At 38.9% G+C, this 27,965-nt stretch overlaps 1 protein-coding gene across 3 annotated transcripts in view; it reads right to left on the bottom strand.

Annotated features, from left to right (window-relative positions):
• Positions 1-27,965, bottom strand: part of syt1a (synaptotagmin Ia) — a 193,841-nt gene that overhangs the window by 28,436 nt on the left and 137,440 nt on the right. For 2 of the 3 annotated variants that reach the window (XM_034225858.1, XM_034225857.1), the window contains 3 exons: positions 23,953-24,147; positions 12,453-12,625; positions 9,237-9,362 (listed from right to left, as the gene is read on the bottom strand). In XM_034225858.1, the coding sequence (XP_034081749.1) occupies positions 9,237-9,362; positions 12,453-12,625; positions 23,953-24,118 (465 nt within the window). In that variant the 5' untranslated portion in view covers positions 24,119-24,147. The remainder of the gene's footprint in view (positions 1-9,236; positions 9,363-12,452; positions 12,626-23,952; positions 24,148-27,965) is intronic. The other variant, XM_034225859.1, reaches the window with a different exon arrangement.

The following is a 27,965-nucleotide window of genomic DNA, read 5'->3' as shown; positions in this document are numbered from 1 at the left end:
AGTGTAACTTCTTAATATTTGTCTAATATTATAGTTTTCTTTTCATTCAGGAAGTATGACGCTGCGCTGTCAGTACGCTTGTCCGTGTTTGTGATGGGTCAAATGTTGCTAACCCCACCCCTTTCACGTGAACGCGCTAATAGCCGGACAGAGTTACCGAGTTGATAACCAGCGTCGTAGGACCGCTTAGCGAGATCGCGTTTGTTTTGGGTTAGTTAAGCCAGATAACTCAAACATATCCAGGGTATGTTGAACTGGATTCGTAGTACAGGCCTCAGCATTCAAGTCCATTCTTAAACTGGGAAAGAGTCTTATGACAACAAATTCAAGTAATGCAGACTCCTGCCGATAAAGGTAAACGTACATAGAGTTGCGATTGGTTTGATTTTGCCAGTGTCATACTGGGCCATTACAGGGCCGGTCCTTGGCATAGCAGGATAGGCGAATGCTAGGGTGCATCAACCCATAAGGGGCGCCGAAAATTGAAAAAGTTAGAAATTAAAAACACATTAATTTTTTTTATTTCATAACAACACAATTTCCCGATTTTGGATCAACAAAGTACATCTTATTATCTTATACTAACAGAACTACGCCTATATTGCGTACAGCGTCCATAAACGATGGCACACCCCCCCCCCCCCAAAATCAAGTTGAACTGCCCCAGTAAAAAACAAAGGTTTATGTGAAATTGTTCTTTTTTTAAAATAATGGTTTTAGTGTGCAATTATAGGTTTTAATTTTGTATTAGTGTTAATTTAAAATAAATCAAACTCCCAAAAAACGTACACAGCTTCTGTGTGCTTTTATTAACATTGGAATTTACTGTGTAAGCGGCCGTGGGGGAGAGAGCTTTAGAGAGCTCTCTCCTGAAAGACTGAGAGGCTCTGATAACCTCAGCTCAGTGAGGTAAAGGCACACCTTTATATGATCATTATAGTTATAAAAAAATAAGAGAATAGATTTTCATCTATTCTCTTATAATATAAAATACTATATGACAGTAAAAAAAATTGTTATTAATAAACAAGAATAGAGTTTGAAAGGGGAGTGATTTGTAAAATATCCATAAATAAAAAGAAAATCTACTTACAGTTCTGTTTCATATGGGTGTTGAGAGAGGTATCCATAAATCTTCCCGGGGGAGCATGCCCCCGGACCCCCCTAGAGGAGGTTAGGTTAACCCCCACTTAACCTCTTAAGCCCTGAGCCTGTTTTTCAGGTTTCAGGCTCGAAAATGCCACTAACACAACAAAGACTATATCTTCACTTCTAAAAGGGGTACATTAATAATATGTTCTCTCAAAGCAAGGTTACATCTGTGAGTTGGATGTAGAAGTGTCAGAATCAATATAGATGTTTTTATTTTAAAGTCAATTCAGATGGAACACAGTAAAAACATGTAAATTCTAATGTCCGCCTAAAAAACATTAGTTATAGTGAAAACCACCCTTGAATGATGGGCTAGTAGACTAAAAGCTTTAGGAATCCAAACTATAACATATAATAAGTACCCTGTATCAAGATTGATGCAAAACAAGTGAAATTTGACTTTTTTAGAGAGGTTTAGAAAAATAAAGTCCAAGCGGACTCACCTCTGGGTAATTTGGGAACCATCAGTTCCATTTGAACTTTTTCACTGTAAAAATCATTTTATTACTTTGAATTATCACTATAGGTATTCATTCCATCCAAATACAACTGTTGTGAAAAAAAAACAAAAACATAGGCCTACTCTGTTATCCTCTGAGCCTCTGAATTAGCCCCGAGCGAAAAATGCTAACCTATTACTGCACCGAAAATCACTCCTAGCTCCCTCATTACTTATCCTAGCTGCACATCCAACCAGAGATGTTCACAAGTCTTTTTTTGCAAGTCCAAGTCAAGTCTCAAGTCTTTGGTCACGAGTCCAAGTCAAGTCTCAAGTCTTTGTAGGGTGAGACTTGATCAAGTCTCAAGTCTTTGGTCACGAGTCCAAGTCAAGTCTCAAGTCTCTAAAAAATAAAAGTCTCATGTCTCTTCTGGTTGTAATAAGCCTTCTATTGTCTGCTGCTATCCAGTCTGTTAAGAATACTGCGCAGCTATATCTAAGAAATTCAAAGCATTTACTGTATTATTATCACTCCTATATCTATTAGCATACAGTATCAGTACTGATTAGTTGTTTGTTATATGATCACTTTAAACAGGCTATTGCAATGCAATATGAGGAAAAACATCACACTTTAGCTAAATGAAAACAACTTATAAGCAAAACACTTCAGAATCAGAATCACAAATACTTTATTAATCCCCCACAGGGAAACTGTGTTAAAAGTACTTAAAAGAAAACATTTGTTCTTTGCAACTAAAAAACTATTGCTGCAATATTATCTGAAATATACTGAACTGGTGATATTAAAACATGACCTGTTCCAAAAGAGATATCTACCATTAACACCATTTACCAGCCAAATGCTGGTAAATCATGCAAGTGGCTGGTACTGTATGTTGCACGCACCAACCACAAATAACAATGGCAATCTATTGAGTGGCTGGTAACATTTCAACATTCACTAGGCTAGCCATTTGGCCAGTGGACAAAAATGTTAAAATGTGACCTCTGCAACCGTATTGTTTAATTACACTGGGTCTCTAATGACATCTTTTAAGTCTACTATAAATAAACATATTCCTCTATCCTCTCACTCAAACCCAGTGTAATGGTAACCTGATAAACCTGTAACATTAACGTTACTTGGTCAACAATAAACCTGTAACCTGCCTATAAACCGACAGATGTATTTATGTTTGTAACTATGTATTTTTCTACGTTTAACGTTAGCCAGTAGATGGTGGCAGCGGAACGTAATGATTAACGTTACCGACCTTTTTTATGTCATGTCAAGAGTTGGATGTCAACGCCACTCAACGCAAACAAGTGTGACAAGCAAACATTCACTCATCTTTTCAAATATTCAGTTACAAAGCTAGTAGCAAGCTAAGTTAACATTACATAGCTGATGCTGAGCTAAACATGTTTGCTAACCGTCCATGCGTTAATGTGACTGACCTCTCCGGGTGAGTTTTCAAGTGCCTGATAAAATTTGACGTTGTTGCACCAGCATCCTTGATTTTAATATTGCAGACTTTGCAGTGTGAGCTCCTAAAGGTGGGGTAGGTACGTTTGAGAAACCGGCTCGAGATACACTTTTTGTTATATTCCATGGAATGTTCTTAACATCCCGATAGCCGGCCCGGCTAAAATAACTGGATGGCCTACCTGCCTGTCAGCCTTCCATCGGGGCACAATCTTATCTCGTGCCCTCATTGGTCATGTGCTCGTTCGTGTGTGTTGGAGGAGGGGCTCTGTGAGGAAGTGGCAGATTTTCTCCGGTTGTGTATTTTCAGATTCTAGCGATCTCGAGCCGGTTTCTCAAACTTACCTACCCCACCTTTAATATGCCAAAAATAGAAAACACAATGATTGTTCACGAGTCCCAAAACACGAGTCCAAGTCGAGTCCGAAGTCTTTTGAGCAGGAGTCCAAGTCAAGTCTGAAGTCTCTGTGTGTGCGACTTAAGTGCGACTCGAGTCCGAGTCTCAGACTCGAGTCCCCATCTCTGCATCCAACACATTGTTTATGATCATAAAGACACAGAATCTAACGGTGCCCACCTCAACACTGAAATATACAAAGTAGCGACGTTAATAAACAAAAACGTACATCAAAACAAATGGCGCTAGCGCTAATGCGTTAGGCTAACATGGCTTACCTTCCTCTTTGTCTGGTCTAAACTGGTCTTCAATGGCATTAAAACGATAAAAACGATAATGTAGTTAATCCATAGGTTAATATCCAATGTGACTGTGTCCCCTTTGAAATGTTCTGATAATCTATAAGCAATAAAATTGCAATTCCGTTATCTGCTGTCCGCTCCGTGCTCAGAGCGGGTCCTGCTGCAATTTCTGCTTCCTTCCGTAGTAAACAATAAGTAAAGTCTCCTGCGTAATGTACTTAAGCTGCTGGCATTCTTTATACTTTACGCAGGACCATATCTCTGGAACCCATTGGTCGATTTGGGTGATTTACACCTTTTTCTTAACCATTACATCCAATAGAATCGATGGGCAGTTCCCAAATCCACGTAAACATTACCATTGCGGACGTAATAGAGAAGCAAACGAAACATATCTGAAAGTACAAGCCTGGACGGCAAAACTTTATACCCAGTATATTGCCATAAATATGATGATGGATTATCAGTAAACATTTCTACGTGACACAAAGACATTGGATTAACCTTGAGCGGCGTTTTTATTCCGTTGAACACAACTTTTGATCACAAATCAAAAAAGGTAAGACGTAATTATTGTAATATTTTTGAAACCGGATGTTGTTTACTTTCTCTTTTCTGGCTGATAGCTCCAGGAATTCGAGGTCGGACAGTGATGACATTACATGTGTGGAATCTGTGGAGTCTCAGCTTTAAATCGTATATCTTGTTTGTGCAGTTAAGATAGTAATAAGGGCATTTCTACCGTGAGTTCTGTGTAAAAAAGCGTTAGCATTAGTTAGCATTTTTTCGCTCAATGCTAATTCAAAGGCTTGGTATTACTCTTGTGTTTTTTTTAGCTGACAATTGTTCTTGCCTAGGGTAGCAAATTGGTCAGAGCCGGCCCTGGGCCATTAGGTTAGAAAGCTAAGCTATTAAGCTAACCTCTGGATCTCGTATCAATATTTAGACCAGTGTTGTTCCTTTTTCTTAAATGTTTCTATTAAATTCACAGTTCTAGCTTTGCTCCTTGGCTTGTGTTGGTGTTTGAGCTTTAAGAACTCTGGTATTTTGCTTTCACGCAATAATGTTTAATTGGACTAATGAGATTATTTCTGCCATCAGAGCAGCTTTTCCCCAGACAATTTATTTGTTTACATAACTAAATATATAACCCAAATTGACTAAATGGACCTTATGTGACCCTTCTCTTCACCGCTGTCTTTAAGTAAGGAAACCAACACAAGCTAGACAGTTTTATCAAAATCAGGGGCACGGCACAGGTTAATTATACTCTTATTTTACAGTATAAAGTACCACAGATCTGCATTAGATGTTGGTGTGATTCCAGTAGGGAAAGGTCTTCATGAGATGGAGGTGAGTTTCTGTAAATGTACCACATATACACACACACTTACACAGTATTCACACACAGGCACCACACAATAGTGAACACGACACGAGAATATCATGGAAAGGATGGAGTTTAATTGATTCATTAATGATCCCCAGGTTAAGCACAATATTTTCTGAAAATACTGAAATGAGACTGTCAAGATTTCAATGGATCCCTTTGACATAAAAATAACTTCAATAAATGTACATCTGCATCTAGCTTATCAGGAACTCTTACATGCCTCAAAGGGTAAACACAATTAAACTGTACAATCATGTTAGCTTTCGTTTACCTGAACCTAACCGTCACCATTTTCTTTTAGGGCTATTAAGTGGCTCTAGCATTTTAAGTGTAGCAATTAATCCTCACATGCTGTCCTTTTGATTTTAAGCCATCCATCAGCAACAGTCACATGATCATTACTGGCAGAGGCACTGGTGCTTCAGAAGACAAATAAAAGCAGGACATGGTTGGAAATGTTGATTTGTAGTTAGCCACTTCAGCTGATTGTGTCCAACTCAACTCAAATCCTGTTTACCTCAAAACACCTTTGCTCCCAAACCAAACCAAGCAGAGACTACATTTAAAATGTTCCATAACCCAAATATTTGTTTGTCTAATGTCATTCACTTACTCATCCTGATTCTCTCAAAAATGTAGTTAAGTGAAGGAAGTGACTTTGGAAAGCCCCCTTCAATTACAACAACTGAGTAATATGGTGTTACATGGTCATTTTCCAGCTGTTACCATCTATTTAAACTCTAACATTTCTTGTATGTGAGGTCAACACTTTGAAGACAGAGCTTTTAACGTCAACTAAATGATCGATTATTTTTCCTCAATTAATCATTTGAACCATAGTGAAGCTCCGGAGGCATTTTTTTCAATAATATTGTATGTAAAGTGAAGCGTCCCCTGGCCTCTAAATAGTGCCACCTACGGAAACAAATATAATCTTGTCCATGTCAACCCCATTTTTTTAAAAGATCATCACATCTGAGAAGCTGCTTACTCCTTTGCATTTCTTCTTTTCCAATAAAGGAAAAATATAATGCAACAGAATTCTCACAAATTCACACAGTTCTATACCATCGTCTGCTGAATACAGAGGAAATTACATTTTGGAAACATGTCTAAATGAATGATACATATTTTTGTTATTCTAAAATAACAATGTTTAAAAAGAGCTAACATACCAGTGGTTCTTCTCACTTCCCAGCACTATAGTTACTAGTCAAATAACCAACTAATTAAACCTTTATTATGAACTCCTCACTATTTAACATCTTTGCTTTGAGAGTAAAACTAAAATAAATACCTGTTGCTGTGTGTTTGCACATCTGTGTGTGGGATTCAGTTTAACTCAGAGAGTATTAACGCCTCTGTGTGTGTGTGTTTTGTGTGTGTGTGCGTGTGTGAGCAGCACACTGACCAGAATGGGTTCAGTATGGTAATTCAGCTTATAGCGGACTGCTTTGTCCCGCAACGCATCATGGCTCTGCTGTGACCGCTTCACACACACTTCCAAAGAAGACTAATAGTTATTGACCTGACTCATATTTACCAAACAAGGATTGGTTTTCTTTTCTAAAATAAACTGTCTAGGGGGAACATCTGAAATAAACTAATTTCTTCTTAATGACTGATTTCAAATACTCTTGAGTGGACACAATGCAATAGCCCTGGTCTTGACCTGAAAAAGAGCAATGACTATGGTAATGATGTTGAAAGTAGGAATGACATTATAATTCTCCGCCTGCTGTGCTGAGGGGGCTCTTTGTGCTTCATTTGCTGTGTATTTGACTGATGTAGCCGCACCGCTGCTCCCCGAGTGATTTGGATCTTTTACAAAACCTTTTGTCTCATTAGCGTTTAAACCTGGAGTCATCAACACCAGGGGAAGCAGCCATTTGTGGTGGTTAACAGACAGAAACAAAGCTGAGACTCTTTGCCATGAGGACCTGACATTAATCTGCATGTCTCTGCCTCAGTCTCTGTTCACACACACACCAGTGTTTGCCACTTATTTATTGGCAGGCTGGAACATTTAACTACTGAGTTTTCAGGCTACAAAGGGCAAATCCCTTAAGAAATTCCTATGACTTATTAGGGCTTAGGGCAGATGCTTAACTAATTTTTGTATGTAGTTCATTGGGGACAGTTTGAATTTAATTTCACCAAATGTCACATAGTTTCCGGGGATCCAAAAGCACCTTTACATGACATGCTCCTTGGATTTCCCCCTTACAGTTGACATCATATTTCTTCAGAATAAACAGGATACAAAGCCGCAATAAGAAGATATACAATATCATTTCACAACCCCATCCAAAGACAGAAGATTTATAGCTGACAATCCTGAAAAACCCTGCATATCACATTACATAAAGATAATGTTTGACTTTTATCTCTCAGTATCTTATTTAGTTTTATGTACACTGCATTTGCACGACAGATAAGGTGTCCTTTAAATTAGGAAAGGTTTCTGATAACGGTCAAATTACGGAGAAAGATATTTCGGGGGCAAAGAAAATATATCAAGATTTGGTTTGTAATGGGATTCAAACTGAAATCTCAAATATGATGGTTAAACCTTTATCAGCCCGACTTCAAAAAGTGCATAGTAGATAATACACTGGCACTGAATTCCTATGATAAATTGGCATCACTTCGAGTGTATCCTTCTGTAAATATATGAACACTTTCGCCTTTAAACGAGTCATACTGTACAACACATTTCATATCAAGAATACTCTGGCTTTAAATCTTGTCCTGTAATCATCAAATATGACAATCATTATTAGGGACACATGGTTCAAACACATTTTCCTCTAAAAAAATAAATAATGGAAACACTGGAAAGTACCATTTTAGTGTTAAACTGTGATTTAATATCGTCCCTGGCTAAATGTTCTGCCTCAGCTGCCATGTCTACAGAAAATGTTAAAAAAAACTTCATCCATGCAATAAATCAATCACTTGTGTCAGTTATTTTGTATAGTGTTAGCATTGATAGTGTAGGCATCAAAGCCTGGGGATTAAAAACATATATATATGTCCTGAAGGCCTGGTTCTGTCAGTGTAAACGGGTCAGATTAACAGCTGCCTGCCCGGGTTTTAGGTATTTCTGTTGTGAGCTTCTTTAACTTCAGAGGCAGTCGGAACAGCACGCGCACGACTGCTCCCAGGTCACTGCCACTAAAGGTGAAAACGGTCATCCATTCATTATTACACTCCACAGTGGAGCTTATTACCAGTGTAATCAAGACCTGTTGCGACCTCCCACTAAATGACAGGTCCCTTTGTAAAATGTAATTCTGTCCACATCATATATTATAAAATGACTCAATACTTCCCCAAAATAAATGGTTGACTGAACACTAATGGTGCTGAATGTTATTAGCTTGATTATGACTCTACAATCTGTGCTTTGATGAATGTTGCGCAGGTTAAGTGCTAAAAATGTTGATATCTGAAGGGCACACAAACTGCATGATACAATTTTTTTTGTACCGATCAAAGTTTATTCGTGCAGATAAGCGAGATGTACCTTTGCCAGTGTGTATAGGAGCAGTGTTACTGTCTAATCTCTGGCTGTCAGTTGTGTTTCTAATAGCCTGGTGAGGGACAGCGCCGTGTTCACGCACCGTGTCTATTATCTGTCACACAACATCTGGCGCCAGGAAGTTGATGTGCTTCCTCATTCGGCTTTTTTAAAACTCAGCCGCTGGAAGAATGAAGCAGATGGGTATCTGCAGGGGCTGTTTTCAATCATGTAGAAAGCAAAGAACAAACAAAACCAGAGGCAAGCTAAATCCCAATAGTGTGCTATATCTTTTACAAAGCTCAGTAGCAAACGCACAAAGTCGACCACCATGAAATCCCTGTGAGATTGCTCTCAAGCTTCAGTGTGTGAACAGTGTTTACAGCAGAAGGAGAATGTTGTGCAAAACCTGGGTTGGGTCCTGTTTAATCTTTGGAGAGATGAACGTTGGACCAGGTGAGAAGTTTGGTATGACGATACTTACGAAGGAGGACCTTTCAACAACGACAAACACAGAGAGATTTGGAGAACAGAGCCTTACCGTATTCTCGGTGAAATTGTAATCCAGGGAGTATTGTAATTTGCCCAGTTTCTGGTCCTCCTTGGGCTCTTCCTCTATCTCCGTTTCAGTCAGCCCTGTCTCTGCATCCTCCTCATCCTTCAAGGCCTGAAGGAGACACCCACCAAGAGTCAGTGTCGCCTGTTTGTCGCTGGCGCTAGCACCTAGCCAGCCGTTCCTGCCCAGGTCCTGCCAGCGGACCTACTCCTGTAAAAGCTGCCACTTGTTTTATGATGTGTAAGGGGGAGAACAGGGGAGGGGAAGCAAGCACTAAAACATCATAGCAGTTAACACCAGGACATGCTCTGTGATGCACTAAAGCCCCTCGACTGGTCCCCTGGTGATGCTCTTCTATTAATCTTTGGGTGTGTCTGTCTAAAGGGAGGAAGATTTCACCAGAGAAGAAGAAGGAGAGGAGGGTAGAGAGAGGACAGAAAGAAGGAGAGAAGATACTTCTAGAAAAGTTTGATGTTATTTCAGGCAGATCAAGTCTCCGGCATATCAACTGGGAAGAGTCTGCAGTGAGAAGTGAAGTTTCCCTTTTGCAGTGGTGGAAAGTGATTAAGTTAATGTAATCAAGTACTGTACTTATTTACATTTTGTATGTTACTTGTTCTTAGATTTTATATATTATTAATATAAAAAAAATTGTCCGATGAAATATGATATGGTACAGTAGATGAAGTTACCTGGCAGAATAAAAAGTCATTAAAGTTAGCTCCACCTTCGCTAGCTGCATAATTAAAATGATATCAACAAATAAAACCAGTAATATGATACAGTTCATACTATACCAAAAATGGCAATTCATTTGAGTGAGTAGTGTAGTTTTGGTAATAATATTTTAATGCTAATACTCATGTTTTGAGTGATATACTTTTGCTTGTTGAATATTTGTGGTATTATTACTTTTACCTAAGTAAAGGATGTGAGTACTTATTCCACCACTGCCCTTTGGCTAGCTTGGCACTGAGGTAAGGGTAGCAGGTGGTGGGGGGGTGAAGGAGGGGTGGAGGAGGAGGACTTTGTTTTAAGACCAACATGCGATTGAAGAGGCAAAAACTAGCTCTCAAGGTTATTCATTCAGCATCAAAAGTTGCCTTCCAAGATGTCTCTTTCCTTTAGGCATGCAGAGCATTCTCTGAACAAACCAGTGCTCTCATGAGATTCCCCATTCCCATAACTCTGGTTACACCCTCAAGACATTCAGTCGCATTGTCATCATAACCCCTGAAGCTTTAAAGTTATCCCCTACGCCGATGGTAGCTAGAAGCATCATGCCAGCAGTGGGGGGGTAGGTGCTCCTATTAGTTTGTCAAGTAGCTCATGTGAAAGCAAAAGGCTGAACAACACTGATTGCGTCTGATTTTTTCTGCTGCGCCACTTTGGTCTCTGCCTTTTGTTCAAAAATCAGAAATTTCGTATTTTTAAGGACACGTAAAAAAAGGAAGCAGGGTAAAATGATTGAGGAAATGAAATCCCCTGATTTATCAAACAGGTAATTTTCATGATTATATGAGGTTAATCCAATTTGTACGCATCTGTTCTCCAGGATATCTATGATCATTTTCACCCGGGTTGACAGATGCGAATGCAAATCCTACTGCACGTCAAAAGCTTCCTTTTGATCGCCAGTTTCAAAAGAACATTTACTTGTAGAGCCTCTCAATCATTCTACATTAGCTCGACGCCACTCGTTTGATATGTAAATTAAAGATTCAAAAGGCAGCAGACTTTAGTTAGGCACAAAATCAGCATGGTTCAACCTTGTCAAATGTCAATGCATTGCACCCAGTGTTTCTTTCATTCATATATATGTGCATATGCAGGTTGTACACACATATATACAGTAGATATACATGTACTGAATGCATAGTTACATATATTTGGTTCGATGGGAGTAAGTTGTTGTCAAGAGGCTATAAAAAGAAAACATCAGAGCAGCAGGCTTAAGAAGATCCAACAGCAATTGGGAACCTACCGCCAGTGACCATCCCGAACAGTCATCAGACACAACACAGATAAGGAGGACATAGAAGGAAGAAACACAAATTAAAACAACCACACACAGGAGTTAACACACCAGAGTCTGGGCCCACCAGGAGAAATGACCGCTTGCCTCGGAAGTGGCAGATTCACCATTCTCAGAGATGAAATTATTCATTTTGATTAATGACTATTTGAAAATTGAAAAAAACCAGTTCTAAGGCAGCAAGAATATTGGAAATGAAGGGTCAATCGTGCTGTACCGCGGCAATCTGATTGACTTTGCTGTAAAATGAATAAAGTGTTTAGCTTTTAACATCTTATTTATACTTCCTTACCGTATCATAAAGTATGAAAACAGTGTCACTGGTTTGTGTCTACATTTTAATCCACCTCTCAAAGCAGAAGTGTTGCAGCAAATTAAACACTCTTTGTACATGATTTCACCGAGGACGGGGTATAATGATTCTCCGCTGGCGCAATTAGTGTGCTGACTCCATTTGAAGTGTCAGGGTTTCACTGCTTTCCGTTCGGTTCAGTTAAAAGGTAGAGCTTAATTACATTGCCTCCTATTTGTTTATCGTTTGGTGATGTCATTTCTCAGGGTGGATACCACTTCATTACACGGCAAATGTTACTCACACTCTTCAACATGTGAGCAGGTCCTCATATGACAAAAAGAAACACTCACAGGAACACAAAATTAGGAGAAAAAAGAGAGTTTGGAAATCGCCAGTTAAATGGCTTCCATTAACTCTCATGTAGTTAGACTGCATTATTGTTTAATAAAATGTTAAAATATCTATTTCTGTATGTATTTCTTTGGCAACAACTACCAAATATGACATACAAAATACATACAGCAGTGTAGTTTCATTAAATAATAAGGATGTTTTCGACCATTAGTAAAATTAGTTTCATACTGTTGTTGAAAACATAACCTAAAGTGTGTTGATGGAGTTACTGCAAATGTGATCAATAACATCTATCATGATACAGCATTAAAAAACATTTAAAAGAGTATTTAGACCAGAGCCAAAAATGTAATAAAACTAAACATTATTGGCCATAGTTGAGAAGAATAATCCTTAACTTTAGCGTAAAGTAATGCACAGAGGATCCATTAAAAAATAAACGTTTTGGCCGTAAGCTTGTATTATCTAAGAAGAAATATGTTTCTGAATTTGAAGGAACAAAAGTTCAAAGCCTTACCTCGGTTTTGGCTCCATCTTTGACATCCATCATGTTGATGGCATTCTTGCCCTTGTCTTTGCCCTTCTTTTTGTTTTTCTTCTTCAAAATCCATTTTTTGCAGACGCAGAAGCAGCATGCCAACACCAGAATGATAGCCACAAAGGCAATGGAGACAACGGCCCATGATGGCACTGTGGAAAGAGCAGACAGGAAAACGTTTGGATTAAACTTCTGGGAGAAATAAAACATTGCAGAGAAGAAACAACTTTTCTCTAAACTGGGCCAAAGCACAATTTGATGGAATTATTCTTTCATTTATTTTATTATCTTTTCTTTTTAATGACTGATTTTAAATGCCATTTTCTTAATGACTTTCGTTTTTTGTAAAGCACTTTGAATTGCCTTGTGTTGAAAGGTGCTATATAAATAAACTTGCCTTGCCTTGCCTTGCCTTGCCTTGCCTTGCCTAGCAACTGACTGAAGTGAGATGAAGGCAGGAAAATGTGTGTGATTGCAGGGTTGGCACCTTGGCCCACACTGGATCAGCACCTAAGCTCCTCAGACTCCTAACGATCGGACCTGAGTCGCAGGACAACACCCGACTGAACAGCTTCAGCCAATTTAGTGGAAGTAACAGATTTTGGCATTTTCCACTTGCCATTTAAACAAAAGATTCTGCGACGGCTGACACTTTCACGGCAATCACCGGCAACACAGAAGTGAGAGTGAAGAAAATTGCACAGGGTGGGCTTAAGAGGCATTAACAGTGAAAGAACCATGACAGGTCAATGATGCAGGAAAATCAAACAGATTCACAGGGTTTGACACACATTGTTCACATGCTCCCTGCTCCTACATTACCTTTAAAAAGCTGTATGAAAGGGCTCTTTTGTGTGGGATTCAAGGCTTAGAATTTCTTACAGATAGACTGCAGTTTTAAACAAAATCCTTTTCTCAGAGACGGAGCTGTTCATCCTAAAAAGAAAAGCCCAATTTCGCCGGTTAAATTGCAGTCAAGCAGAAAGAATAGTGAAAGGGTCTCTTTCATTTTAAATGTGGTGTTCTCTCAATCAATTTCTCAGTAATAATGCCTTTGTCAAAACATTTCGTTTGAACCCTCCAGAGAACTGAGCCGGGCCCGACCAATCACTACTCACACAGCTTGTCAGGTGTTATTACCTTTCGGCTACATTTCGGATTTAGGATCACCTAAAATAACTAGATGTCTTCTTTGACTTTGGACCATGCCACTTTGTTGTGATGTGTTTACCCCAAAGGCCAGCTGTTTGTTGATGGTGTTTTCAGTTGCTTGGGGAAAGGTAGTCTTTGAGCTATAATTCACATTTCACCTGAAGAGTAGCCAGTAATCTTCACTGCAATAACTTCACACGTCAATATTCCCAAAACATCTGAAAACGACTCTAATAAGTAGAAATGGATAACTCTTAATCGTTTTCCTTACAATGCATCTTACATTTTTATGTTAATTGTAACTTTCTATCAATTTCGGTTTATGCAAGTACTATTAGTCTATGACAATGTATCAATCAGTTCTTGCTAAAATCACAATTTCTTTCTAACATTTGAATATATTTATTTTAGGAAACTAAATGCTGGTCTTGTTGAAGAGCTGCAATGCTGTAAATATGCTGGTTTTAAGACCTTAAAAGAAGCATATAAGTCGTACAGTTGCAATCGAAATTATTCAATTGAATACTTTTGAGACTGCAGTAGTCATTAAAAGTTGCATTTGCTGTTGCATTTGGATAAAAAACCCTGTAATATTAGTTTCACAATGTGAACAGTTCTTGTGTAATTTGTAAGACATTGTATATCTATCCAATAAACCTAATGTGCAATGGGGGTTGAATAATTGCAATTGCAACTGTATCTCCCTCCACCATATGCTGTCGCTGCACTGTGTGGACCTGACTGGAGAAATGACACAACCAGCCATCATCTGTGTCACCTACCACCTGTCAGATACTTGTCTCTACAACTCGGTGATGTCTGCTGCCATCCCAGCACACCTTCTCAGCCACAGACAGCCAACACACACACTTACACACTAACACAGCGATGGGAGAAGTTGGTTGCTTTAAGTAGCGAGTAGAGAGACAACATAAAGTCCAGATGGAAAATAATGAGACCTCGCAACAGACTTCTCCCTTCAGCAGTCATAATCGTTGCTCTGTCATTCTACTCAGCAGACACCAAACACCTGGTAGCCCATCCCCCATTTTAATAGAGAGGAATAACAAACAAATGAGCCAATTTTATGAGCATTATTTATTTGTTTCATCCCTGATTTCTCTTCTGAAAAGCAAAGGGAATACTTCTGAATGAGGCAATTTGGACAATGTGGAAAATATGCAATTACGAAGAAACAAATATAAAGTATATATTTTCTTCCATAGAAAATGTCCTTTCAGGGAGAAACCTAATAGTGGTCATAAATCCAACTAAGCAACTGATGAGTCTAGCCAAGTTATTTGAAGACCTTTATCTGAAAACCCCCCAAAAGACCCATCAAAACAGAAAAGTATATTTCATTCTATCTCTCTGGGGTTTTTGTTCGCCAGCATTCATCTGTGGTTTCTTCGCCAAGGTCCGAGGTTAGAGAGAGAGAGGGGAGAGAAATCGATGCTCTGTTGACAAAATCAATAAGCACTCTCCTCCAAGGAAAAACAGTGAGTGATGCTCTAAAATAACTTCAGGATCTACAGCTTCTGCCTCGCCCCGGAGCCCTGTGCTGATGGAGGTAACACTGGATGGGACTCGTTTACAATGAGCCATCCAAAACTGACAGTTTCCTTTTAAAACTTGAACGTATTCTGCAGATAAACTGTGGGTCAAGGAGAGTTTGCTGGGCTTATACTGTATCTCAGAAACATAAAAAGACACTGAATCGCTATCTTGTGAAAAGACTATCAAAGTTAAAGATTGAAACTTATATTTCAATTTTCCTTCTACTTTTTAAAAACCATATGACCATTTACAAGTAACCATAACGTATGGCTATATTAACAGTTAACAGAACATGTATTGATGCTTTACGGATCAGTTAATTATTGATTTCCAATTCAAATTAAGTACCACCAAATGTATTAAACGGCAGACTACGAAGATTTATGGGACGGGTGGCGCAGTGGTCTGTGCATCTGATCATCAGATCAAGGGGGGTGCTGGGGAACTCCAGTTCGAAACCCGCTCCTGCCGCCACTGCGTCAGGCCGTTGTGTCCTTGGGCAAGACACTTCACCCGGATTTGCTCCTGTGGGTAATGTCATACATGTCCATGTATGATACCAATGTGTACTTGTAAAAGCGCCTCGATGACCTCGAGGCGTGAAGATGGACGGTGTGGCGCAGTGCGCTGTGCAATGATCATCAGATCAAGGGGTGAAACCCGCCGCTGCTGCGTCTGTAAAGCCGGTGTGTCCTTGGGCAAGACACTTCACCTGAATTTGCTCCTGTGGGTATTGTCCACAGTACATGACCATTGCATGTATGATATGTGTAATGTGTATTTGTAAAGCGCTTTGAGCATCTGGAAAAGCGCTATAATAAATGTAAGGAATTATTATTATTAATTATTATTATTTAAAAAACTTTTATAGGTGACTTATTCACATTTATAAGTGCAGACTCAATGAATTACAGTAGAAGGGAAGAAACACATGACTTTTTCCAAAATATTATAAATCAAAATGTCAGTAAAATTGATTTATACAGTCTGGCAACTCTAATTTTGGTCTGTGTAATTGTTTGTAGCTGATCTAGATAGCTTATTCAAATTATTTATCGACTAGTTAAGTTAATAAAGATAAGTAAGAACCATTTCAGAGCATTTAACACTGAGTTGATAAAGAAGTTGTGGCATATTTCCAGGTTGCTTTTTGTTTTGTTTTTGAATCCTGCATTATTCAAAATGGATCACTGAAGACCTCTGAATGGGAGCATTCGATGAGGGCACTGTGGCACATTCCAGCACTTGAAAAACGTCTTTTACCTTCCACATACAAATGCAAACACAGTATGGTAAGGAGACAGTCTTTTAAATGGAAGTGTCGGAAAAGTGACAGGTTTGTATTTCAAGCCAAAGCATTAAGCAAAAGCTGAAGGAACTTAGATGTTCCACCCAAATAGAAGTTTTTATGACAGAAATCACACAGGTACCTCTCTATTCCATGAACCCAAAATGCTTATGTCACTCTATACTAACTCTTGCATTTTATCAAAGCTCACGACGTCTGATGGAATTAGCCAGTTACAGTGCAAATCAATGCATGAACCCAGCCCTAATCTTATTCATCAAGCGTGCGTCTTCCAGTGAAAGGCCCTTCTGTGTTCCTTGATTAAAGAAACCCGAGTCCCAGAAAGCAATAAAAGCATCCTCTAATCAACTACATTGTGTGAGTGTCTTTTCTCTTTTTCTCTCTAGAGACAGGGAAATAGAGTTAAAAAAAGTGAAAGAGAAAGCGAGAGGGATTATGGGTAGCACGCAAACTGCACTTCAACTCTGAGCACTAATCTCTTGTTCCGCAGAGCTACATGGCGTGGTAAATGGAGTTCCTCTAATGCAGTGGTTCTCAAACTTTTTCTGTCATTCCCCATTTTGAACAGGTGGGCCTTTTCAAGCCCCACCTGTTCCTCATCGCTCCAATAAAATGGTAGGCCAAGCTTAAAATTGTCAAATGTATCGTTCTATAACAGGGGTCTCCAACCTTTTTTAGGATGAGAGCTACTTTAAAAAAATAAAACAAGTCGTGAGCTTCTTTTACTCCTCTCTTTTGTTTTTTTGCAGTGTATATATTTAGCACATTTTAACATTATTATATGCTACCTTTAACCTTTGTGTGCTGTTTGGGTCTGTGGGACCCGTTTTCAGTGTTTACTAAAATAAAATGTATGCAATTTAATTATTTTAACCTGCTTTATTTGGTGGTGGACGTCACATCCTCGAGGCAGGGTCCGGGGGCATGGACCCCCAGGAAGATTTTTTTTAAATGTTGAAGTTAAATGCATCAATCTGGTGCACTTTGAGCTAGGGCTGCTCAATTAAATCGTATTTTAATCGCAATTACGATTTTGGCTTGCAACGATTATGAAAACAACATAATCGAAATAAAACGATTTTATTTTTTTTAAATAGGTTTTTCAGTTGAATTATACTTAAAGTTCGGGTAATCAACTGTTAAAAACATACTTTTCAAATGATTTTCTTCAATAAATTGATGTTTTCAAAGTAAATGGTTAATCGTTTTTTTAAATCGTGATATCAATTATTGACCCAAATAATCGAGATTATGATTTTTGCCATAATCGAGCAGCCCTACTTTGAGCCCAACATGAATTTATGGATACAGCTCTCCACACTCATATGAAAGAGAGCTGTATACTTTTCAATAATCCAAACATCTTTAGAATATGATCACAACCAACAACAAATCATTTAAACTTGTTTATTCTTATCTTATGTTACCTAGTTAGCATTCTTTCTTTTTATTTATGCATATTTGACTAATCCCTCCCGTTTTAAACTTTTTACTGTCCTATAGTACACATTGGAATGATTTCTTACTTTATTTTTTACAACTTTATTAAATAGATAAAGGTGTGCTCTCTCTCTTTCTCTCTCTCTCTCGCTCCACATTGCTTTTCTTCCCGACTGCAACGCTGTTGTGTGTGTCTGTGAGAGCGTTTCACATGTGTGTATGAGAGATTTTTACCAGTGGCGAGCCTGTCTCTGAGGGCCTAAGATATTCTACAAAATAATATTTAAAAACATTAAAACAAATTATATTTTTCTTTATATATATTTTTTAAATATGTTTTTTCACAGAGGGCCAGCTAGTAACTGAAGAGAGAGTAATGTCAAATGACAGTACAATTGACCAATCATATCTTCCCTCTAAATGGGTGGGCTTTATTATCGCGGACTTTATGACAAGTTCCGCCCGCTGTGAAACGTTTCTTGTTTCCATAGAAACAACAACTGTCAACAGCGTAAACTCGCCTTCAAAATAAAAGCATGCCAAATTACAACTGCAACGAAAGTAACAAACACAATGCAATAGCCTATCCTTTTCCATTTCAAAGAACACAAATTGGGTTATTTACAGGTGTTGTTTTGTGTGGTAGAGGGTCGCTTTCATTGATGCGTTTTGCACCCCGGGCGGGCCGTTGTTTTGATATTCCACCAGTGTGAACAAAAAAAAAAAAAAAATTATTTTATTTAAAAAAAATTTTTTTTTTATTAAAATGTTGTATTTCGCGACCCACCTATCACATCTCTGACATCTATGACATTAGTTTGACAAATTAATCCCCACACTTTGAGAAACGCTGCTCTAATGGGTGGCTTGCGCATGATGAAACCCACGTTGGCTGTTCCTCAAGGATGAAATCACTTTTCCGCGCTGTCATTGAAACTGAATGGTGTCGGAGCACTAAACAATAAGAAACCTTCAAAGTACAGTGAGTCACATTCGTTGCACTATACTTTCTACAACTTTGCCTTTGGGCTTTCCAAAGTGTTTGCTTCTACTTTGGGTCCAAGGATAGAGGGAACTATATTCTGCTATTAAAGTAAATTTGTGATTCTGGACTTTGCCATTGACAATGATTAATTTGTCGAACTAATGTCATAAAGATTGCTTCAAGTCTTATTAGGTTTTCTCCTCTTACTCAACTCTGTATATATAGAGGATTTCTGTTGCACATCTCCTCCTCTAGATAATAAATAGCACTTTACATTTGACAGAAAGCTTTTATGAACTAGATGGAGGTTGATGGATGAATTCAAAGGGTGTGTACACTGTAAGTGGGTGTAATATTGCATCTTGGTTATATCCACTTCCTGCAGCCCACACTAATCCAATGTGACAGGACCCTGTTGGACAATTAACCTTGACATTATATCTTGTTATGCTTATGAGAGCATCACTGTCCATGCCCTTTCCCTGCTGTGGCTGACTTAAGAGAACCTTATGACAGCAGCTTGGAGCAACTGGTTACATAGAAACTGATGATAATAATACTGTATTAAAAAAAGTCCAGTGTGCAAGTTTCTCCTTTTATACCAAAAAAAGACCGGTCCATTATTCTGAATATTACTAGGAAATGAAAACCCACTTACTGGAAATCCTATGAGTGAAGTGGCACTACATTAACAGTACATTATGTGGATTAACAACAATAGATCCGATAATAACACGAGATGGAAGAGCACTGATTGTAATTTCCAGGCACAGAGAAAAGTGCAGATTAATGTGGTGCCTGAAGAAGAATGGACGGCTCTTTTTATAGCTTCAGAGCAACGGCATATTCAGAGTGAGTGAATGATTTAATTCTACACCTTTAGTTCAGCTAATTTGGCTATATTGTGGAGTTTTTGGAACATGACATCTAGGCATCAACTTCGGGGAACGCAATGTTGGGAGATAATTAGATTACATTAGGTATTCTTTATTGCATTGCAAAATTGTTTTGTTACAGCAGAACCTAAATCCAGCCCCACGTCTGAGGCTGAAACTATTGGATAAATTGCCATTTCAATGTGTAGGAAATATTCTCAAAAGGGGGCAGACATTTGAGCTTTCCATAAGGATGGCTGTTGTCCAAAAGCTAGATATCGTTTAAGCGCTAAAATAACTTGGTTGAACAAAAGGAAGACAAACTGGTCATATTTTACTATTTTTGAATATTCACGCATGGAAAACTATGGCAAATTGCAGAAAAGTTAATCATGTTTATACAAGCTCCAGCACAAGGAGTAAGCATATATATCTGAATTTTACATTTACTTTTGATTCTGAAAAGCTGAACAACTGTCTGAGAAGATAGTCGACCAATGATTGCACTCGGAGGGAAGGGGCTGCTAGTTGACCAGCCCCTCATGGTGTCTCCTTGCAGGCAAACTTTTGCACGGCGAGGGCAGAGAGTGGACAGCCAGGCGTGTCGCCAGAGCAGCAGGCAGGAAGAGACCACTGCTTATCCTCCACCGTAATCCTCTTTACTGTCTGCTGACTGAGCTGCCACAAAGTCAAACAAGTTGTGACACATTCAGGCTCTGACATATATTTCTGTATTTTTCCTTTGCGTCATGTTATAGTCAGTCCCAAAAGAGTTTCCGTCCTAAAATGTTGTCCCAGAGTGCACAAGATAAAACTTTCTTGTATATGTCATGTTGTGGGACACAGAAAAAAACTAAAAACAAAGGAAAAAATTCAAATCAAATGGATTACTAAAAATGTAACTTTTTACAATGCAAGATTCAAGTTTTCTTATCTTAAATTATGCATACTATGACCACCAGAGGGGAAACATGATTTCAATGTTATCTATTTGCAGCTTCTAAAATGTTTCATTGCCTTTGGCTGCCTGAGACCACAACGCCCCTGAAAAAAGAAACTCCAATATTTATTTCCCTTAAATGTCAATGCTTGTGTGTGTTATTTGCAGTAATGGCTGGTGGAGCCAGCAGTCATGGATCAAACACTTCTGTGCTCAGAGGTTAATTGTTATCGGGAAGTAAAGCCTTGGGTGTTTAGAAAACTTACTAAGAAATTCAATACGCTGGTTCCCTCAGAGACAAGCTCTCCGCTCAAAGAGAAGAAACCAAATGGTTTAGTGTGATTACACAGTTGGACCTAGGTGTGTGTGTGTGTGTGTGTGTGTGTGTGTGTGTGTGTGTGTGTGTGTGTGTGTGTGTGTGTGTGTGTGTGTGTGTCGGGATGTGTGTGCTCATGTTCCTATGGACTTGGATGGCTTTATCATTCACAAATTGATTAGACAACTCTGAAATGTTTGCAGAAGGAATGATTGTTTTCAAGCAACACAATCATATTACAATTATTATGTTTGAATCTGGTTCCCATAGTGGGTGCATTATCTCTTTTTCTGCCGGAGCTATTTTATTTAGTGACTTTGTTATTTGAACATAATACAGTTTTGTAATGTGATAGAAAAAAAAGAAGCAATTTGAAAAAGTTAGCTCAAGCTCGAGGAACTTATGACGGCCTTCTTTAATTATTTTCAGACATTTCATGGACAATTCATATCAATGAACAGATTAATTGAGAAATTCTTAACAGAAAAGTGAATAATTGTTATTTGCAGACCTGCAGCTCATCGAATAGAATATTTAAACCCTAGCAAAAAAACTATTTTCATGAGTTCACCAAACTTTATCTTTGGGACTGTTTATAGCGAAAAATGAAAGAAGGCAGACAGTTAGAGCGGGAAGGCTGAGATAAAGTCTGCTGGTTTTCTGACGAAGGCCGAGGCTATATCCCCGGCTCAGAGATATGTCCTGCAGATCCTGATGGACAGAAATTCAGCAAAAACTTAGTCCAGTCAGAGAGCCTTTTGCGTCCAGCCTCAAAGCCTGCAGGGCTTAAACTGGGTTATAAGCCCAGCAGAAAACCTCCTGCAGGAGCATCGGCTGAGCATGCAGCGTCTCCTCTTGCATATTCCTCGTTAAATCCGCTGCCTGACTTTCTCCAGACAGTATCGATATTCCACGGAGTAAACAAGTCTTTGGGCATTCATTATTAACTTGGCAGCACTGGGGAGCAAACACTGCCTTTGATCGAGTGGATGAGGTGAGAAAACAGTAATTTAGGAGCCTGTGTAACAGACAGATATTCATTGGGGAGCTCTCGGATGACTTTTCAGCCTAGGGTACACAAAAGAAGACCGCATTATGTTTTTCTTCTCCAGATTGCAATGTCAATACTTCAGATGATTTGAAAAGGGTTGTCAGGCCTTGCTAGAGAGGTAAAGAACACGTCAACCTTAGAAGCCCTGTATCTGAATAACAATACCAAACATTGTTGATCTTTTTTATTCAGTCTTTCAAAAGAAAATGCGCTCGGATTGGTGAAATCCATATGGAAGAATAAGTTGTCTGGCTATAAACTAGGTGTTTTATTTTGTAAATATCAACCAAATTCAAATAAATCTTACTGTATGTAAGGGGGATTTGTTATGCTACTATTACACATCTGGAAAAAAGAACATGCCCATGGAACATGTTATCATTTGCATTTTGGCTAACGAAATAGGGCTTCTCTTCCACAGGTGCAATTTCCTGTTGTAAAAATCACTTCCATCGGCATCTGAATATATTTATGTATAGATGTTTGCTGAATGCTGATAGTCTTGTATTTCCAGGCAGTGCTCTATCCTGAATGAACCATATTCTCATATACTAAGTACTGTTCAAATGATCCATGCACACATATACAGTTGTGGAAGTATTTGATTGACAGATATGATGTGGAACATAGTAGACATCATAGAACTAATCTCACAGCAATTGATAAAGCCAGTTATGCATCATTTATCATGTCAAACACTTGAATTATTGTTGCCAGATGCGTGTTTAATACTTCAAGAAGTCATTCAATGCGTGAAATATTACATTTATTTTGTTGACTCCAGCATTACATTTAACTTATTTTATTTCACCTGATTCAAATGTCTTTTTTCAATATTCAAGGTTTTGTTGTCTTGTGCGTCATCGACCAGTTCTTTAGCACATGAATCATTTCTGAGTCATGGTCAGAGTAAAATCACACTGAGTGGATTGAGTGGTGTGAATCACAGGGAGTGTAATTATAGACACATCACAGAGAAAACAGCTTCAGTGACAGGTGTCAACCCTGCAGGGTGGGTTATATTATACATTTATTTGATAGAAATGTTTGAAATACTCAGTGAAGGATTGTTCTTTTGACATTTGAGCAGACAAATCCAGCACCAGACACTTTTTTACGTTACTATGGACAGTCTTGCACTAATGTACATTCCCAAAGACATTGAAGTGACTGTTATTTTGTATATTGATTGTTGTGTTTTGTTATCTTAATGTGTGAACATGTATAAATGTGTCTGTTGATTGTAGGATATACATATTTTATACATATTTTTATACATATTTGAATTTTTATATTCGGGATTGTGTGAAACGGTATTTCGATCTCTGAAACTGAAAGATTGACAATAAAGTTGACTTTGACTTGACTTTGAACTGACAAAGGTCGAACTGGGTCAGAATAGTATAACATCAAGTTTTAAATATTAAATATTTGTAATACTTTCTTGCAGCCCTCTTTTTAAATGAACAGAAATAAAATTGAGTCAAGTGTTTTTTTTTCTTCTGCTGGATAGTATTTGATCAATATTACAGTTATTGTATAATTAATTCACTAGTGTTGCAAGAGTATTTTAAGCAGTCTTTATAGTGTGTTGCTCAAGTTTATGTAAAACTAAACGTATTATCACCAATGAAGAATTGATTGAATGAATCTAAGTTAAAACTAGTGTAATTTTGCATCTCTTCATGTTATTTTCATTATGTCTTTAAACAAAGGTTAAACAAATGTTGCACTCCAGCCATGTGCTGAGTACAGGTATTTCTTGGGGCATTTATGCTAAATCAATGGTCAAAGAAGTTGCTTCTTAACTTGTTTCCGCATCACAATTATCCTAGAGAAGTTAGTCACACTTACATGGGATTTTGTTCAGCTCATTCATGAACTTGTTCTTCAGCTTGGAGAAGTCCTCGTCCTTCTCCCCGGTGCCCGGGCCGGTGTTGGTCATGTTGGAGCCGGCTATGGAGGCGGTGGTGGAGTCGGGCGCCGGCGCCGCCAGTGCTTCCCTCCGACCCTCGGTCATGGTGGCGGTGCTGGGCAGCCAGGCAGATACTGAACAGAGGAGGGAGGGGAAACAGAGTGGCTTAGATTTATTTTCCTTGCCGCTGTGACAGATGCATGTCAGAGGCAGAGCGTGTGAGCAGCTGCTGGCTCAGGCTGGGTAAACATCAGCTGGGGTCCAGGATGAATTGGCCAGCATGCTGAATTCAGAACAAAGCTACTCACTCATTGCTTAAACTCCAGATTAGCATCACAGAGCAAAGATACCATTATTATTTATTACTGTTGTACGACACAGGCAGCACATCCTGGCACTGCTACCGGCTTAATTGAAAATCGGGGGCTCGGGGAAGTCAGTAAATAAGGTTTCAAGGAGTACTATATCTTATCACACCCTGCTCTCTGCACACAGCAGGTGTGTTTACTTTACATTCAGGTGTTTTTGTGAGGGGGAAGAAGGAAACCATGTATCAGTAATGTTAAACGGTGCTGTGTGTGTGTGTGTGTGTTTATGTGGATACAGTCATATTTTTTTACTATTTTGCGCATGCTTATCATCACTTCACAAAGAACATAAAGCTTCCACAATATGTCCATACTGCCTTAACAACAAGGATAACTATGACACTAAATACTCCATGGCTTTATTGTGTTACGTGTACCCAAAAATAAACCTAAATATTGTTGTATTAAATGTATAAACATTTTGAAAACTGATCATCATAAAGTCTGGATTTTTCTGAGCAGCGGTCCGTAATGCAAAGAGAGTAGAGTTCATATTTAGCATTCATTGATTGATAAAAAAAGAAAAGAAAAACAGTTGGTGCCTCATTTTATTTCATAGACTATTAATTCATTTGTTTTAACTCGATACTTGTCAAATATTATGCTGCTTTCATTTTGTCTAACAGAATAATCAAGTGGTTCCTATCCTGTTTAACTTACTAAATCATTTTCAAGGCTCTATATGAGTGTAGAAATGTCACTTCAGCACACAGCTCCATTGAACTGAAACACTGTGTTTTTGGGAGAATCAGCATTTTGAAATAAAGTTGAAATCCCTTGTTTTTGATGCTCAACTCTGCTAACATCTTTTCATGATAACTAGCTGCTGCTTCCCAACATACTGCGAGAGCTTACTGTATCACCGCGCTCTGCAGCTGTGATTTTAACACTTTGCTAACACAACATCTCAGTCTGTCACCAACAGATATTTTTTTTAACTGCTGCAACACATTCTTCCAGAGAGAGAAACACTACAGTAATGAAGAAGTATAATCTTAGAAAGAAACACTTAATAGTGATTTCACGTTGTGTAAAGAGTGGCAATGAACCTTCTCCTGCCGTGAACAAAGCTGTCATTGGTTACCTCGGCCCTCTCAACCTACCCCTTTGTTGCTCACACGCCTACGCATGTCCACGTTCACTCAGCCTCCCTTTGGACTCCCTTTGAAATGCTGCAAGGTTAGTGTGGGGGCTGAGCCATTAAGAGGCACGCTTGGCAATGACAGGGATACTTCAACACACACGAGGACTTTTAGGGAGCACAATGATGCTCTGCAGAGTGCATGTGGGAGGCTTCCTCCATAGAAACATAATTGATCGTGCCGGGATGCACATAGGCTTCCACTCAATATTTCCTAACGAGCTTATGTCTGACGTGAGGGATACAAATGCAAACATGGTGGTTCATTGAGCTTGTACAAAGATGTTTCATATAGGAATAATTACCATGTAGAATGCATCAGGTTGTGAGGGCAAATTGTTATGTAAATGATACCATTTCCAGAGAATCAGAGACCTTTCTGAATGAGACGTGCATCTGAATTAAAATAATGCTCCAAGCTTATTTCCTTTTGTCTTAAGGATCGTGTACGGCTGATGCGTCTCAATCTCCGAACAAAATGTCAAAGAAAGCGATGGTGTGTGTGGAGGAACACCCATGGAGTCGGTACGCTGCTCGCATCAGATCAGGCCTCACATCACCGGCGAAAATGAAACATTGTAATTCAGCTCATATTTGCACCTTAATGACTACTTGCCTCTTCAAGCACAAGATGACAACTTACATAGTATCTCCATTGTCTGCAGCAGCTCACAGCAGGCGGTCCATTTGAAGAGCGAGTGCATCAGAGCTTATTTATCTTTATGGAAGAACCTGACTGCCTCCATGACCTTTTTACCTTTCAGAGAGTAGTCATCAGTATGTAATCATACCGTATATCCACTGCAACACTAATGTAAATGCCACTTTTATGGACGACAGCTTTGAATAATGTTCTTTTTTTGTTGCACAAAATGGCTGTGCTTTCTTCTTACTGTTGCACTAGTAGCTTCTTCTCTAATAATTAAATGTCGATTCTATCTTTAAACATAGTGAACTGTGGGTAGGGCTGCACAATTAATAGTATTTTTATCGATATTGCATATTGAAATGGCAGGAAACAATATTTGTTGATGGCTAAATATGTTAAAATACCATTCTGAAATATCAAAGCCTATAAATCGTATTATACAGACTAAAAAAAACATATTTGTTTAGTACATATCATCAATTTCGTCATCGCAATATCAGTCAAAATAGCACATTAACACATTTTGTTCATGCAGCCCTGTGTGGCAAAATGCCTATTTTAGAAAATAAATGATATACATTTAGTAGTCACTACAGTGGGAATTGATCCAACCCATCACAGTTATTCCACCTTCACTACGCTGTGGGACAAAACACCGCCGCTTCCTTGCTTCCTATTTTTTGCTACGACCATCTCTCTGTAGGTGTGCCACTCAGGTGCAAAGTCCCAACCCAATTACAGGACCGCCAGATGGCCCAGCGGGTCCCCACCCCGTGGGGGAGGCAGGCACACAGCTCCCTCCTCTCACCTCCTTCCCTCCACCTTCCTCTTCGTATCTAACTAGGTCAGCTCCCTCCGTCTATCCTCCTGCTTTCTCCTCCATCATCCTTTCATGTTGCTTTTCCCCTTCCTTGGTCTCCTCCATCAATGGATCTCCACAGCCTTGTCAGTCATATTGCCAATTAGGACCATTTCTACAGAGTTTTCTTTTTAAATCAAGCTGATGGAGCGGTGCAGGAATGAGTCCTTTAACCCTCAAATGAGTTGGAATTGACCACATCTGATTCCCCCTTCTTGAAGCCTACGTTTTTTTTCTGTTTAAACTGTTCAAAAACTAGTATTAACATATGGAGATTATCTTGCAGATCAAAATGTGTAAGCATCATAGACGTGTGTTTATCAAAGATCTTATTCTCTGCAATATTCCCGAAATCCAATAAAAAAAAGACATTGCTTTTCGTTGAGGGAGCCCTCGTGATGCTAACTCCAGGGTCAGCCTAGAAAAGTATGCCATCCCTGCACCACTTATGGATCGATTGAGCACATTTGGAGATGTTGAAGATGGTCCCCCCTTGTCTTGAGCTCAGATTTGGACAGCATGTAGGTATCATGTGGATTGCTAAGCTCCTCACTGGTTCCACTTTTGGCTTATTTTCCAGTGTGCCGGGTGTTACATCTCACGCTGTTTGAGGAAGTAATAAACCAGCCAAAAATCAGCCCAACCGAGGTCTAATGCCCATTCCGTCACCAAACTCAATACATCCCATACAGTAGATCACAGCTGAACCGTGCTGTACAGTAAGGAGAGCCTAACATAGATGGCCTTTTGCCAATATAATGTCCCTCTTGTTATTTGATTGGGTTTCATGAGTTAATCACCCAGTAAATGACCAATTAAACCCATTTTATCAAGAATGATCTGCTAATTGTCGGGGGAAAATGGTTTGGCAGTTGTTATATGTCAAACCAATTTATACCAATTGAGTTCATGAATGCACAGGCACCAGAGGAACA

This window comes from Gymnodraco acuticeps, unplaced genomic scaffold (genome assembly GCF_902827175.1).
Source record: "Gymnodraco acuticeps unplaced genomic scaffold, fGymAcu1.1, whole genome shotgun sequence".
NCBI classification, from domain to species: Eukaryota; Metazoa; Chordata; class Actinopteri; order Perciformes; family Bathydraconidae; genus Gymnodraco; species Gymnodraco acuticeps.
Note: the sequence above shows the minus strand (reverse complement) of the source record. Positions and strands in the feature narration are given on the sequence as shown.